The sequence below is a fragment of the Macadamia integrifolia genome, chromosome 7, assembly GCF_013358625.1.
Source record: "Macadamia integrifolia cultivar HAES 741 chromosome 7, SCU_Mint_v3, whole genome shotgun sequence".
Taxonomy (NCBI): Eukaryota; Viridiplantae; Streptophyta; class Magnoliopsida; order Proteales; family Proteaceae; genus Macadamia; species Macadamia integrifolia.
This window is the reverse complement of record NC_056563.1, coordinates 31146508-31163646: the sequence shown is the minus strand read 5'-3', so window position 1 is coordinate 31163646 and position 17139 is coordinate 31146508. Positions and strand designations below refer to the sequence as shown.

Sequence of the window (17139 nt, the reverse complement as noted above, 5' to 3'; positions counted from 1 at the left end):
GGAAAAACCCTGTTTCTTCCCAACTTTCTCCATTCTTTGGGGATTCAAATGGGGCTTTTCCCAACCCATTCTTCACACCTTCAAGGTCCTATAAGATGGTTCTAACCTAGATCTAGGTTAGATTCAAGGGATGGGAACCCATGTTACCTTCTTTGCTCAAGAACAACCTCAAACCCTCCAAATCACTTCAAACCCACAGTGCTTCTTCCACCTTGTCAATACCTCTTCAAACCCTTCAAGATCAACACATAAATCATCCATTAAACCTTAGATTCATCATTTTAAAGGGGATTTACAAGATCTCAAAAACCTACTCGAATCAAGGGTTTAAGCTTGGGTATGATGAACGTTCAAAGAACTCGACTTTGCTTACCTCCAAATGTAGATCTAGAGTTGAAGATCACTCTTTCGGCGCCAGAATGGGAAGATCAAGCTTCGGCGCCGCTGAAATCCTTCTCTTCTTCCTCTTCCTTCTCTTCCCTTCTTCTTCCCTTTCTTTTCTCTCTCCTCTTTACTATCCTCACCAACGTACGGTGTCATAAATGGAAAGAAAAGAAATCATAAAGCTATATATATAATTCCTACACAAGTGAACAGTGCACATGGATGGGTCACTCAGGTGGGTGGGCGCACCCACCTGTCCGCCCACCTGAGGGCCAAAACTTGGGATTTTGACAGAGTTTGAGCTTGGCGCGAACCCCACCCCTGGAATACGATGTAGCATACGTATATATCTTAAAATACGGCTATAATACCTGCTTTATTCGTACATGGCCTTATGGTAGATGCATGTATACGGCTTGGGCACTCCCGTCTCTTCTGGCACTGGCTCGGACTTGTCGGGTCAGCCGGTGTTTAAGGTCACCATTGCCATCATAGCCCATAAGGAACCCGCTCTAACCGCGAAATCAGACTGGGTTTAAAAAGTAAGGTATTACACTTGATGTCTTTAAGATCTATAAAGCAGAAATAGAGAAACAAACTGAGAAAGTCATAAAGATTGTTAGATCAGACAAGGGGTGAATATTATGGAAGGTACACTGAAAATGGGCAAAAAATAGGTCCATTTGTTCGTTACCTTGCAGAGCAAGGTATAGTTCCTCAATACACTATTCCAAGTTCTGTAGATCAAAATGGTGTCATTGAAAGGAAGAACAGGATGCTTATGGATATGGTCAGAAGTATGATCAGTAACTCTAATCTTCCCTTAAGCCTGTGGAGTTAAGCCATAAAAACCACAGTGTATTGAATAGGGTAACATCTAAGGCAGTCCCAAAACTCCTTTTGAGCTTTGGAAATGATGGAAACCTACTTTAAAACATACACGTGTCTGTAGCTATCCAACCGAAGTTAGGGTATACAATCCATAAGAAAGGAAGTTGAACTTCAGAATAGTCAATGGTTATTTCATTGGCTATCCTGATAGGTCTAAGGGTTATAAGTTTTTTTGTCCCTCTTACTATCTTACCATTATAGAATCTAAGGATGCCAAATTTCTAGAGGATGACAGCAACAATGGGAGTTTAGTGTCAAGGAAATTCAGTTTAAAGAACAATCAGTTCAAGTTCCATCTCCCACACAAGAAAGGGGAGGATTCATTCCTCCAATAATTGTCCATAGAGGATCATCCTCTAATGATCCAGTACACAATGACAATGTAGTTGTTGTTGAACCTATTGTTCAACCTCCTGTAGTTCAAACTGAGGAAATTGAAACTAAACAAATAGAATTGAGAAGATCCTCAAGAGTTAGAAGACCGGAAATATCTTCTGATTACCACGTTTTCCTCCATATAAATGAGGGTGATGATGTGAATGTAGTAAATCCAACATCATTCTCATAGGCCATGTGTAATAGAGACTCCATTTTATGGCTAAATACCATGAAAGATGAAATGGACTTTATGTTCAAGAATCAAGTCTGAGATCTTGTCGAATTACTAGAGGGAGTTACCCATGTCGGGTGCAAGTGGATCTTTAAAATAAAAAAGGACTCTACTGGTAATATTGAAAGATATAAAGCCCGACTTGTGACAAAAGGATTTAATCAAAAGGAAGATATTTATTATAAAGAGACATTTTCACCAATTTCTAGGAAAGATTCGTTTAGAATTGTTATAGTCCTTGTAGCTCATTATGATCTAAAGTTACATCAGATGGATGTCAAAACGGCTTCCTAAATGGTGACTTTATAAAGGAGGTATATATGAAGCAACCAGAAGGGTTCTCAAAGGACAATGATGATCATTTAGTTTGTAAGCTTAAGCGATCCATATACGGATTGAAACAGGCTTCTCGATAATGGTACTTAAAGTTTGACATCACGATAACTTCTTATGATTTTGTGGAGAATCGTGCTGATCAATGTATCCACTTAAGGACTAAGGGAAGTCATTTCATCATTTTGGTACTATACATGGATGACATACTCCTAGCTAGTAATGATCTTCGGTTGTTACACGAAACAAAACAGTTCCTAGCAGCTAATTTTGATACGAAGGACATGGGTGAAGCCTTCTATGTCTTAGGTATAAAAATTCACTGGGATAGGTCTAACAAGACATTAGGATTATCCCAAAGAGGTTATATCGAAAAGGTATTAGAACGCTTCAATATGAAGGATTGTATGCCTAGTTTAGCACCTGTTCTTAAAGGTGATAAGCTTAGCTTAGAACAACGTCCAAGAACCATCTTAGAAAAACAAGAAATGCATAGTGTCCCGTATACATTTGGTGTAGGTAGTCTAATGTATGCACAAGTATGGACAAGGCTAGACATCGCCTTCGCAGTGGGAGCCTTAGGGAGATTCCAACAGAATCCTAGTATATCACATTGGAAAGCAGCGAAGAAGGTGCTATCTATCTACGAGGCACTACGGATCACATGTTGACATACCGACGTGTTGATGATCTGGAGCTTGTAGGCTATTCAGATTCCAACTACGTTGGATGTGGAGATTCAAGAAAATCCACTTCAAGATACATTTATTTGTTAGCTAGAGGAGCAATATCCTGGAAAAGTGTGAAACAACCAAAGACTGCCTCCTCAACAATGGAAGCAAAAGTAGTGGCATGCTATGAAGCGGTCTCTCATGGGTCGTGGTTATGATTTTTCATCACTGACCTCCAAGTGGTTCCATCTATAGAGAAACCGATTAGAATATTCTATGATAATACCACGGCAGTAAGGTTCTCTAACAACACGTACACTGTTAGTCGATGTAGACATTTGGATGTTAAGTACTTCCCTATAAAAGAGGATGTTCAGGATCGTCGTGTTTCGATAGAAAGTATTGGTACTGAAGAGATGATAGTTGATCCTTTTACTAAAAGTCTTCCACCTAATATATTTGTGGGACATATTAAAAGTATGGGAATTTTGTAAATCTTTGTGTCTGATATCCTATCATAAATGTTGCAACCTTAAGTTTGATGAATTTTGAACTATATATATTTTGTCATTTACTTGTTTTGCGCGCATTTTGAGTTTTGAAATGACAAATGCCCATTAAGTTTAAGGGAAAATAAATGTACCCTTGAATTGACCATTGGGTTGATTCAGAATTGATTATATGGTCAATTCTCCAAAAAAAAATCTTTTTATTAACCACATTAGGGTTCATTATAGGAATGATGGCTCATTGTAATACATGGAAGGGAGTGACCTAGACATTGGACATGAACCGCCATGATTCTTGAGTTAAAGTTTTCATTTTGAATATTAAAGGAAACTATTGTTTTGTGGTTACACAACAATTGCAACAATCATTTGACTTGTGGCATTTTGGACCAAGTGAGAGAATGTTGGCATAATGTGGCCCTCATATCACGTCACCCTACATTGTTGCTACATTAGTGGTTAAGAAAGTTCCCTATCTGATTAGGAAACTACCTGACGGTGGTAGTTATAACGAATAGGAACTCTGATAAGGATATCTAGTCTTAGGGATATGAAAACACTCATCACCATCAACGAGTGAATTAAAAAGAGGCTTAATAAGACTAGTAATTAGAACCTTGTCCAAAGGTTGGTAGAGTTCGTGAAATCACTCGTAGGAGAAGAAGTGATCGTCAGAATACAACTTAAAGTTGATCAAAGATGGCAATGCAATCTTTAATGTTCTTAAGGCAATCAGGAGGTAAAGTGCATTTACCAATTACTTTCTGGAACATTATTGCATGCTCTAACATACCCTCCATCCAAACTTCACCAAGAGAGCCTTATTTTGAGTTTCTAAATCCCTCAAGCCAAGACCTCCTCTAGATTTGGGTGAACATATCTTCTGTCACCCAATGAGATATGATTTCCTTGCATGGTTATTTTCACCATTATAGAATCATAGATAAATGGAGTCCAAATCTAGAGGAGGTCTTGGCTTGAGGGATTTATGCCCCCTATTGTTGGAGGAAAAAGATAGACATTGGGAAGCGCTAACATATGCTATCATTCGAGATTCTTGTACGGAATATTGTCAGTTGTTTGTGCAACAAGATTCTTCAATAATTGTTTTGCCCCCTATACCTTAGAGTTCCTTACCATTGCAGCTATGCATTGCGCCTTTTTGGTGTATCAAAGATTGATGTCGTCACTAACTACATGTCAATGCGTTCGATATATAGTGTTCCATTGTAGATGGAAAAAATACTCAACATGATGTCCATTTCCTGATGGATAGAATATCTTGAGAGAGTTATGACTCTGATTGGATAAAAATTCCAATAGCGATGGAAAGTGCTATAAATTATTGACAAAAATGTTTCACAATATTATTATAAATAATAATTAAATTTTAAAATAATTTTATTCATAATCACCGGTTAAGACTTTGATTATGATCATTCGATTATGATTTTTGGCAATGTCCATTTTTATACTCATATGCCCATTATATTATGTTGACAAATGGATGGACTAAAAGGCAATGCAAATTTCCATCACTAGGAGGGTTAAATGGTTACATTTCTTATAGATTGTCCTTATCTGTGATAATAGAAAAGTTGTGAAATCACCCCATTGGATCACACCAATTGACCTAATCACAACCGTTGGCTTTAAAGAAACTCGATTATAAATACAATAGTTATAAAAAACCTTGATCATTCTAATGAATTCATTAACAACTCATACTTGAGTGATCATTATAGAGAGAAGAAGAGAGAGTCCCCATGTTTAGGAAGGATCCATGGTATCCTATAATAGCCTATTCAGGGTACCAGGTAAAAGTTGAGTATGATTGGCACAAAAGTTCGGTGGATACCAGTTACAACTAGCATGTTTTTGAGTATAATAATCAACATCATATCCATTGTTCCCAAGAATCCATAACCGAAAAAAAAAAAAAAAAGTTCACAAACCCTGCAACCTTTTCAAGCTTAACAGCAGATGTGAAAATTTTGCGTTAAAGATTTAGGATCTACCAAAAGATGCATACATATCTTGGGTAAAGTCAGTGAAGGCCCCACCCTTTCTTCAGCAAACAAAGTAGAAAAGGGAAAGGTCTACCATTGAAATTGTATATACAAACCTCTTCTCCTTTACTGAGTTGAGCACAACTCACCCATGTCTGGTATTGGGTAACCTCCAGCACAATATTTACATAGTCCAATCTGTTATTAACGCATATCAGCATATCTAGTCCAATCTGTTATTAACGCATATCTGCATATCTGCATATCTGCATATCTGATTTACATCTAAGACAGTCAGCTGAGCATGGTTGGGTGTCCAGTTTGGAGCATCCTCTTGAACATGTCCATTCCAAATGAAGAATCTGATGAACTGTTGAAAGCAGCATAATAAAAGTTAATTTCCCATCTGGAGCTTCCGGCAATGTAGTCATATTATTCAATCACGGAACAAATATGGGTAAAATATTTCAGGAAACCGACATGACAGGAACTGGATAAAACTCTTCTTAAATCAATCGGTTTGAAAGCCAAAACCATAAAAGAAATTTGGCAAGAAAGCTCAGGTACCCAATTCAGTGAACACTGAATCAGAAAAATAAATTCAGCAAACACAATGCAAACCAAAGTTCCTTGCAACATCATCATCATAATAATAATTTATCTATGATATTTTCATTCAGCAGTTTCATCCAAAGATATAATTCCTAAACTCTAATTTCAAGGCACAAGAAAGAGCTGTAAGATGATTAGTTTTCATTCGTTTAATGAGTACCATTACTAAGCCCAATTTTGTTTTTGGAGTTGTTTCTTAAAATAAAATTTCATATAAAATCATTTCTACCTGTCCAACATTTAAACAGGTTTCTACAGATTCAAAAAACTTTCATTCTCTTCAAATTTTAATCTTCCAATGTAATTGTAAAACTAATGTCTTACTAAATATATCCAAAAAAAAAAAATTCCGAATTTTTGTTCCAAAAAGACAACTTTGTTTGCCTAGCCCATTTCCACTTCCCCTACCTAAACTAAATATGAACATCCATGCTGAACACAATGATCCTAAAGTGCATTGACTATTGAGTAATCATGAGTGGAGCCAGGGGGTTGGGGGAGCCATAGCCACCCCATGTTTGGATAGAGTCCATGGGGGTGTAGTGGGATCGTGAGACATCACCCACTTATGATGGAAATTTAAGGTAAACCCAAAATTTTGAAATATGGATGAAGGTGGGCCCCAGATTTATTAAACCACCAGGGAAAAAAACAGTTAATCTGCTAGACAGCTGATCCACATAGTCTCCTGTTTATTCAGAATTACCACATCAGGCATACATCCATTGGATAGTTGAGAAGACAATGGCAGAAAATCCACTAGAAAGCAGACCATTCGGTTGATATGGCAGCCAATAAATTGGCATATTGATAATCCAAGGAGCACAGTTCTATTCAATGGTCGGATTGGCCACGTCAACCCTCCATATGGGAATGGGATACGTTTCACAATCCAGACTAACATAAACATAGTTGTCAAGGCGTTGCCTAAAAAATTCAGGCACCTTGTGCACCTTGTCTACCGTGACAACTATGCTATTAAACCTCCACTAACCCAAAATAAAAAAAATAATATAAAATAAAATTCTTGACTCCACCCCTGCGAGGAATAAAGATGCATCTAAAGTCTAATCCATGTTGTATACTTTTAACACTGGGAAGAAGAAAAAGGAAAAACAAAGAGAATACACCTGATACTCTACTGCCTAGCGGTCGGAAGAAATCAGAGAAAAACGCAGATAAAGCAACTTTCTCTTGTTTGGCATTAAAACTGAAAGAAGAGAAAATGAGAAGTAACTAACAGAGGTAAAATCCAACCAGTCAAAACGAAAAGGGGGGAAGGAGGGAAATCCAAATTTATATTTTTAAAGCTGCACCAACATTGCCAAACCATTACATGAACTACCCAAACCATTATTTTATTTTTGCATGGATCCATGTAGCTGACCTCATTAAGTTGGATGAGGCCAACCCACTGATACATTAATACCAATAGATAGTTATACGACAAAATTCATCCAACGGTTTCATAAGCCATAACCACTAGGACCATGCAATGTAAATTCTTTGAACTGATGGTTTTAGTTCCTTGTCATTGATTAGTTCTAGTTTGATCAAGCACATTTGGTCAAAAAGGGGAATATAAGATGGTGATAGAAAGATGAACAGTTATGTGGAAATTTGTCTAAGCCAGGAGCATCATTTGGGGAGGTGGGATTAATGGTGATAGGAAAATAAAAGTTTCTGCTAAACTTATAAACTTCACTTCAAATTCTGTTATGGTTTCTTTACAAACAGTGAGAGTGGAGTTTCCTTTACTTCTCTTTACAACATTTAGAAGCTTCTCCCATGTACCATCATATCATCCCCTAAGTTTTGAAGCCACCCAAACCATAATCACGGAGACAGATAACTATGACTCTTTGGGACCCAATATTCAATGCAGTAATAGACATCCCCACATCACTGACATACACTAGAGGCAGAGTTTATAGATTGAGGGACCAGTGTCATACGGCAGTATTGGCAGAGTTAAATTGGGATCAGCCAGGACCGATGCAGCCGATAGTGCCTGATACCACCAATCCCCACGATCATCCCCCTCATAAGTCGTGCAATATCAACTGTATTGGCCAACTTAAGTCACAATCAGCAAGGACTGACCAACACAAAGTTCTGATCTGCAAATCTTTGACCAAGTCTCATCATCCTTCAAATGTTCTATATTCCTTTTCTTTCAAACACACAGAAAGACAACAGAAGGGATATTTGGTCATGCTATAAATGCATTCTCCATATTCCAATGCATCAAATATTCTACCCCAAACCGTAGATTTTACAATATTGGGCAAAAATTTCACTGAAGGACATGATACTCAACTCACTCTCCCTCTCTCATGCTATAAATGCACTCTCCACATTCCAAGGCATCAAATTTTCTAGCCCAAACCGTATATTCTCTCGCTTTTTTTGGAGTAGGGGTTACTATTTTGACAGTCTATTAGGAAGAAACACCATAGTAGATCTTCCTTCATAAGTTTATATAAGGCAAAGGAGACAGTTTATCATTTGGTTTGTCATCTGTCTTAGTTATTGCTTTTGTGGGGTGTATTGCTTTCCAGTATTGCCTTGTAAATCTCAACTGAGTTTTTATTTTCAGCCATGTAAAGCACACACCAGTTCTTAACTGCTTTTACTGTGATATTTGGGAAGACAGTATAAAGCATTCTTCTTAACACAAAATTCATGTACTATGTAAATACTGTCCACTACTGCCACAGAGATCGAATTAACCATGAAAAAAAAAAAGGAGTCTAAAATAATGTCAGACAAGAAAAACTTAAAAATGGAAAATATAGTTAAACATTAAAATGCATAAGTAATTAACAGGGAAAGATAGAAAGAGCTAAAAAAAATCAAATTATGATAAGCTACAAGTAGATAATAAAAAAAGCATGGGCCAACCTTGTAATTGTGATTTCATAAGGAAATGAAACACCCTCATGATTTGGTACAGGGGGAATGTGATCTCTTTTTTCATTGACAAATTTAATAATCTGAAACAAGACCTCACGGAGAGCTGCTTCAAGGGTAGCTCGGCGAACACTTCTCTCATCTGATGTACTTTCTGTGATCACTCAGGCAGAAAAAAAAATTGTAAACTGCCTTAAATAAGTCTACATTGACAGATATCAAATGCTATATATATATATATATATATATATCAAAACAGAAATTTTACCTCCTGGATCTACTACCAGTTTGGAGTGATGAGACTTGCTGGAATGTGCTTTTGGGTGTTGTGCTACATTCAAATTGATATACCATTGTTCCCAATACAAGCGTTCAATTTTGTTGCTGAACCAAGTAGCCTGCTTGTTTTTCACCTCATAGAAAGATAGGCAAATCTGCAACATAAATCCCAGTTTAATTACCTTTTATAAAAAATTGAAATATCAAAGAAATAAAGTGCCAAATATTGATTTTGCAAGGAGTCGGTAAGCCACACATCACAACTTAGTAATCTGTCTCATCAAATGAGAAAAATGAAATGAGTAATACAAGAGAAATATTGAATAATAAAAGAAACAAAAAAGAATTTTGATATATTGTGATAATTAATCCATCCTTCTGAAAACCCAGGACTGCGCTCACTATGATCCTTGTAATGAGCCCATTTCTATACTATCTGATAATATATTAAGTATGTAACTTACTTCAATTTCTCAGCAAACATTACACATGCAACTTTGACAAAGAAGCAACTCAAATTGGCCAATCCTTCGTAAGAATTTTTATCCAAATTTTCTTTGATTAATTTTTTCAATAAAACATAATAAAAGAAACAAACTAAAATTATAAAGGAAACCAACCGTCTCCAATTGACCAGCCTAGTTGCAGGAGTTCAAATTAACTAGGACACTTAATAATAAATAAAAGACGACCCCAACTGACAATTTAGTTGATCCCAATCGCCAGCTGCTTTGGGGTGTTCCCTTAAATGACACTTAATTATGAAGGAAATAACAAATAACATAAACCAAACTGGACACCATGAGATATATGTTGATAATGTTCCTAATTTTAGTCTCACGAACTGTTCTTAAGCAGTGCGCAAGGCTGCAGTAAAAATCCCCTTGGGCCCCACAAATTGTGTCTACTAAGATTCCTTAAATCAAGAAATCCTTGAAACTGAAATCCCCAAATAACTCCACTATTTTTGGTTCCTTAAATAAACCATAACTGAACCATATAAGCCAAAGATGAACTACAAACTGGTCCAATCCAACTAATACAATTTTAGAAGAACATTATTCCCCTCTGGTTCAAAAAAATTCATCCACAAGTTTTGTAGCACACAAGAATCTTCAACCCGAAGTCAGAATCCATCCTCCTTGACCCTACGAAACTAACGATCTAACCACAATCCAAACTGTACGAAATCAGCAACAAGAAGTTCATTGTCGAAGATGCAATGTGGAAGCATGAAATCAATTGGAACCACTTTATGCTCCCCCACAACTTGATCTTCACCGATCAGTGGACCAACCTCATCATCATCATTGGCTCATCTTCTTCTCTTCCATCCACTGTTCTACGACTGAGATCAGTTTCTCAAAGGAAGATTCCATATGATCGGAGGTAACCAATGATTGGTTCATATATTCCTTGCTTGTTGCCAAATATCTCAGAGATTCGGTTCAACCTTTCGCACGCTTTCTTGCATAAGTTGAATCTGTTGGCAAACAAGAGAGTAGGATCCATTGTATCTATGGCCAGGTCTTGGCTCTGATACCAAGTTGACGCAGATTAGGAGAGGGAGGATCTGCTCATGGTGGGAAAGAATAGAATAAGGGGAGAAGGGAGGAAATCCATGGGAAAAGAGGGGGAGAGAGAAGAGAGACAAAACCAACCATATACTATTCCATTCAGCCAACTTGTGGCAATGGCTATTAAGCCTTACACGTGTATAAAACAATATTTGGACTTAAAACATTTTTTTTTCAGGTATAAAATAATAGAAGAAACAAACTAAACTATAAGGGAGACCTCCTCCCATCAACCAGACTTCTTGGAGGAGTTAAAAGTAACTATGACACTTTATAATAAATAAAAGACAACCCAAACTGACAACGAAATTGATACCAAACGACCAGCTGCTTTGGGGAGTTTCCTTAAATGACACAACCACTTGATTAAGAAGGAAATAAGTCAAATAAAAAATAAAATAAACCCAACGGGACCCCACGAGATATACCTTGATATGGTTCCTTTTGGCTATTTTGTGTTCTTCTGATTGTCTAGCTGTGGTTAATGTCATTTCTGCTGGAGGAAGTGGGATAGACTGGGCAGCTAAAGTTGTAACTGATGACATTGTTCTTTTAGCTTCTTCCTTTTCCTTTTGAAAATTTGAATTTGTTCCTAGATCTTCCAATAGGGAAGCTCATGTTCTTGCAAAAGGAGCTGCTATGTTTGGCCTCTCGCGATCTTGGTGGATCTTCCCCCTCCTATTCTTATACAGTTGGACTCCAAGAGGAGATTGTCCTCTTCTGATTTCATTCAATAAAGTTTTGTTTTTCTGTCCAAAAAAAAAAATCGCCATGCACAAGGCTGTAGTTAATACCCCCTCGGGCCCCATAAGTTGTGTCCAATAAGATCCCTAAATCTAGGAAACCTTGGAACCAAAATTCCCAAATAACTCCATGATTTCTGGTTCCTTAAATAAACCATAACTGACATATGACCCAAAAATGAACTACAAACTAGTCCAATCTTGGTTCAACCCAACCCAATCCAACTAAAACAATTTGCGTACTGCCTTATATACATCAGGATAAGAGTTTTAATTGAAATACAACTCCCCTACTGTTTTACGGTTTAGGACTTCCATTCCAATTTGTTTTCTTAGTTTTTTTATATCTTTTTAAGGGAATGTTTTGTTATCAGCTATTACATTATCCTATGGCCAGTACGCAACTACCCTATTAATTCCTATATAAAGCTGCACAAGCCTATAGACTAGAGTCTCCCCACGATTTTATGTTGATAAAGTTTGGCTTTTCTGCTTCCATGTATTGTGGGATTCAGAATAGTGCTGTGAGATGCAATGCAATACTTGGTGACGTTGGCCGACGGGATGTCAATCTAGTTCCAAGTGAGATGTTTGGTTCATATCAATCTAATTTTCTACCCTTCTTCTTCAACCTATCCATCATAAAATCAGGTCACTATTTTCCAGTTTTCTGCTCAGTTCTTTTTGCCTTCTAGCTGTCAGTTTTTCTGTTTCCTATTGAAGGCATCTAGGTTTTTTTATCTGACTCCAACTCCGGCAACTGGATTCTGTTTTGATCATACATTTGGTTCCAAAATCTGACCTTTACATCAGATCATAAGAATCCTTTTACTACTTGAACTCTTGAGTTCTTAAAGTCTGATATCAGGTTACGGTTACTGTCTTGGTTACTGTTCTCAGATTTGGATCTGATTTTAAACTAAGTTCCAAACCTAATCCTCAGGCTTGTAGAAACCAATCAAGGCCCCAACAAACTCGACAATGAAACCCAACCCAAACTACTTCTATGCACAACCATCAACTACCCCCCCCCCAACCCAACGAAGCACCCCAAAATCTACTTTAGCCTACACCATTGAAGCACCATACCAACTGGTCATCCTTCGCATTGTAATGGACATGAATGGTGATTAAAGTTCATAAAGTGAAAATATAAAAGTTTTTGTAGTATATAAATGGAAATATAGAACGAATTATGAGTAAATGTAGTATCTTCTTAGTCCCATATTACTTGATGTCTTCATAATCAACTCAATATCATTTGACTTCAAAAACAACATCCATTCAAAATTTTCTTTTCTAATGTACGTTAAGATAAAGGGATATCATCAAACATATGATACCAAGAGAAGAAATAGCAAATTCAACCAGAAGGCAGCAGAAAATCCCCCAAAACATGACAAAAAAAGTAATAAATCCGAACACATAGTAATTTTTCTAAGAAATACAAATCATGCAGACTCCACAATGCCTGACAATTGAAAGCCATCAGCCGACCACCTACCTGACTTTTCTTATTTGGATGCTTTTCTACCCAACCAATGAACTGGTCTATTTTCTCCTCAATCTTCTTTTCAAGTTCAGCATCTCCACATTGAACCTACACAATAAGAAGGGTTGAGTAAAACATAAAATAAAGGGTTCAGGTAAACACAAGAAATTTAAATTATGTATAGCACATATAGTACATCAGACATCCATCCAAAGAGGATACAACATTAACAACGACACATCAGAATTCCATTCAAACAGGAACTACAAAAAGAAATCGAAAACTTGTCCACTAAATTCTGTCGGTACTTTATTTAAGTTCTTACCATCCAGCTTTAAATAAACAGTGATTTCAATGTTTGCTTGCTGTCGTTCCAACAGCAAGCATCTATGATCTATGTATTTTTGATGGAGTACTGCAACACAATATTTGATGTGTCATAACAAAATGCCCGTTCTCTTAGTTTCTGTTTTGACTTTGACTTATTGGCAGCAGCAACAACTTCTAATAAGCTCATGCAGGAAAAAATTGGTATAGTTGGATTGGGTTGGGTTGGACTAAGATGGACGAGTTTGTGATTCATTTTTGGAATATATAATACAGTTCAGGTTTACTTCAGGAACCAGAAATCATGGAGTTATATGGGGACCTTTTTTAAGCTTTCGGTTCCAAGGTTTCCTAGATTTTAGGAATCTGATCTGGACACAATCGTGGGCCTAATTGAAGGACTTTTATCAGTTTATGGCTTGCCGTTATAAGTTCCCTAAAATATAGGAACCTAAGCTTCAGCCCAACCATGGGTTGTTTGTAGATTCTTTATTCTTATCTTTTATTATTGTTAAGTTGTTAGTTTCCTAGTTAGTTAGGGAACTCCATCATTGCCCATGCAAGACGAGGTTTTTTTTTTTTTTTTTTTTTTTTGTTGGGTAGGTTCCTTTATTGATTGAGCCAATTTAGTAAGGCAACTCCTCCCAATTGATGGGGAGATTTCGGAGTCTTGTTTAGTTCTTATTTTACTTTTGTTTTCAATACTATAGAGCAATGTAAAGGCCTGATAGCCTGCCTCACAATTTGATGATGGAATAGAAGTTTGTTTTTGTTGGAAGTGAGATTGAGATCTCCCTCTCTCTGCCCCATGTTTCTCTCTCCCTTCTCTCTCCTCTCTGCCTTCCCCATAACCGTAGTTATCAAGGCGTCACTTGTTGGAGTTGCCTTGATTTTTTTTTCCCTCCTAGATCCCCTAGTCCAAAGTTGTGAAGCCTTGGGATAGGTTCTTGTGGATGTCAATAGGCTAGTTTTCATTGTTATTTGTGAAAGACCTCGAAAATATAAGGTTCATTAAATATCTTGAAAAGAGTCCCAACATAAGTCATTGGAAATGCAGAGGCCATCAAATCTAGGAGGAAGTTCCAAAGAGGGTCTCGAACCCTCCCAACATCTCAATCAAAAAACTACATGTAAGCATTTGAAATCAAAATTTGAATGAAATTGAGTTTTATACAAAAGATGCCTACAGAGACTCTAATGATCGGCCTTTTCATTTCAAAGAAAGAAAATAAATCCAACTTCTTTGAGAAATTAAACATGAATATATCCTAAAAAGGAATGGATTGCTCCAAAGCTAGCATATGTCACTTCAAAAAATAAAGCAACACCCTAGAAAGAATTGGATTGCTCCATAGCTAAGATATGTGTCACTTCAAAAAATAAAGAAACACTTACATAAGTAATGTCAAAAAGTTCAGAATCAATATCCCTGGGCCGAATAAGACCTAAAGCTCTATGAAACACAATTGTGTGCAGTATACCTGCATCCACTTTCATAATTACTATTAGATGTAGATCAGGTACAAAACAATAATAATAATGAAAAGAAAGGCAAGAATAAAAGTTACAAAATCTACGAGGCAAGTCAGAATAAAAAAATTAAAAGCATAAATTACACACTTCCCTCCACTTAGGTTTCTAGTTATCTAGTAATTAGAGAACCCTGTCCTCAAGGTGTTTGTGATGATTCACTAGCCTCAACTTTGGATTATCGGTCAAGTCAGAATCACTTACCTTCCCTCTTTGATAACTCTCAATTGCTCATATGACCGACATAGCAACCTCAACTCCATCATAGGTGATAAACATGTTCTTCCTTATGTCATACAACATGTGCCTATCCTCCCCAAAACAATTTCTACCTCTAGACCATGTCTAATCCTGCCAATTATTAAAGTGGAAGAGAAAAGGCATGGCTGATCCCAGGCCATTTATAACCGAACAGGTTCAAGTAGCCCAGAAAAATTAATTGACAGTTAAGATAAAATATATATATATATATATATATTATCTTAAAAAATTAAGGTACAAAGATTCTGCACCCAGAAAGGTAACACTAATCGGCACCTTTAGAGCCAACCAATTTAATTAGAAGATTCTACTCCTCCTCCTCCTTATCAAGAAAGGACTTCAATGGATAACGGGATTTAATATCCTATATCAATGACATCTAGCCCACCCAATCAACCTCTTCCTTTGTTTTCATTATTTTTCTATAGTTTTAAGGTTAATTAAGTAACCAGGCAGGTTCACTAAGGAACTGAAGGGGTATACTAGCAATCTGTCCAGAACGGCAGGGCCCATTGACATGACCACGGGTTTGAAAACCTTAATTCCAGGTTCCTATAGGCCCATCCAAGAGCTAAACGGTACACTAATAAAAAGTAATGGCAGTTCTACAATTACTGTGAATAGTTTAAGGTTTCCTTTGAGATAAGAAACAGAGTTAGGACGAACAATTGTTTAAGGATAATAATCAATGAATACACTAAGAGTTATAGGGGCATTAATGTAAAAATGAAAACAGAGCCAACAAAAATTGTGGAGGTAGCCTTCAACCTCCCGACCAGGGTGACCAGTGGAAACATGGTTCTGTTCCAGATGTAAGAATTCCTTCATATGGAGTCCAGTTGAAGTAAAATTTCAGGGCATGACTCCTAACATGATACCTCTTGAATACAACTCATAAGTCATAACCACCCAAACAAATAGATAAGGAGTTAACATTCCCTCACTGAAATCATACCTGGCGGTAGAAGCAAGGCTATTTGTGTTCCAACCCGAAAGACTATTTCTTTGGCCAGACTTGATGACAGTCCCGGTTGGGTATTTTTTAGTGAGGAGGAGGATGGGTCTTCTCCCTTTAGCTCATAACCAGCCCCCTTTGGAGCAAATGGTTTAGCTCCGGTTTGCCTTGGTTTGGGGCAACCAAATCCAATCATGTTGGTCCAAGTGTCCAACCACGCTGCTTTACTACACCACTCATGCTCAAGGCCTATTCAAGAACATGCCAACAGACAAAACCCAATAAAGTCCATTAATTACTCAGGACAGGTTAAAGCATGCACATTCACTTCATCCGTTCATCTAGGTAGGCAGGTATTAAGCATCCAGACTCGTCTTCTTAAACGCATCCCCTATTAAACCATAGCTTGTTCTCTTGTTTTCTTTGAGAAACCTAAGTCTTCCTTACTAGAAGTTCTCTAGATTTTTATTTTCATTTAGTTCCTTTATTAGTAATAACATATTTGACTAATTAAAGATCAAATCAGCGAAGCATCATCACCTGTATTCAAAGACATTCTCAGAATTCCACCATAATCAAGGTTAGATAAACTAAACTAGATTTGAAACCATCAGATTTTGAATCTCAGTCTGGCCTATTTGCTAAATCTTAAAATACCGTCATCAGCAACTCTCAAAGTTCAGCATTCAGAAATTGGAAATCCAAGCATAGTTGATGGTAGACCTTAATCCTTTGAAAAATCCAATGTGAACTCACTTTTTGCAGAAGCATTTCCAGATCTAAACAAATAGCTTCGAGGACACACCCAGAACTTTTCAAACCATTGAAGAAATCAGACAAATATTGCCCACAGGAATATATTGGTAATGTCACTGTCACATGTAGGTCCTTGGCTAAAAATGATAGAAAAAATTTAACATCAACATTCAACAAAAGGCTGGGATTGATACTCAAACCAGAGAGAAGTATGGGAGCAGTAAAGATACTTTGAGTGCAACTTACTCACTTGAAAGCAAGCAGCTATTTTTTTTTTTTTTTTTTTT

General features: G+C 37.0%; 1 protein-coding gene across 4 annotated transcripts in view; it reads right to left on the bottom strand.

The window, feature by feature from the left end:
• Window positions 1-5384: 5384 nt before the first annotated feature.
• The window catches only part of LOC122084651 (autophagy-related protein 101), a 13078-nt gene continuing 1323 nt past the window's right edge, over window positions 5385-17139 (bottom strand). For 2 of the 4 annotated variants that reach the window (XM_042653070.1, XM_042653069.1), the window contains exons 4-8: window positions 14746-14831; window positions 13036-13131; window positions 9201-9366; window positions 8924-9086; window positions 5385-5777 (exon numbers count right to left, since the gene is read on the bottom strand). In XM_042653070.1, the coding sequence (XP_042509004.1) occupies window positions 5702-5777; window positions 8924-9086; window positions 9201-9366; window positions 13036-13131; window positions 14746-14831 (587 nt within the window). In that variant the 3' untranslated portion in view covers window positions 5385-5701. Of the gene's footprint in view, window positions 5778-8923; window positions 9087-9200; window positions 9367-13035; window positions 13132-14745; window positions 14841-16096; window positions 16346-17139 lie in introns of all 4 variants that reach the window. The other 2 variants (XM_042653067.1, XM_042653068.1) reach the window with 2 other exon arrangements.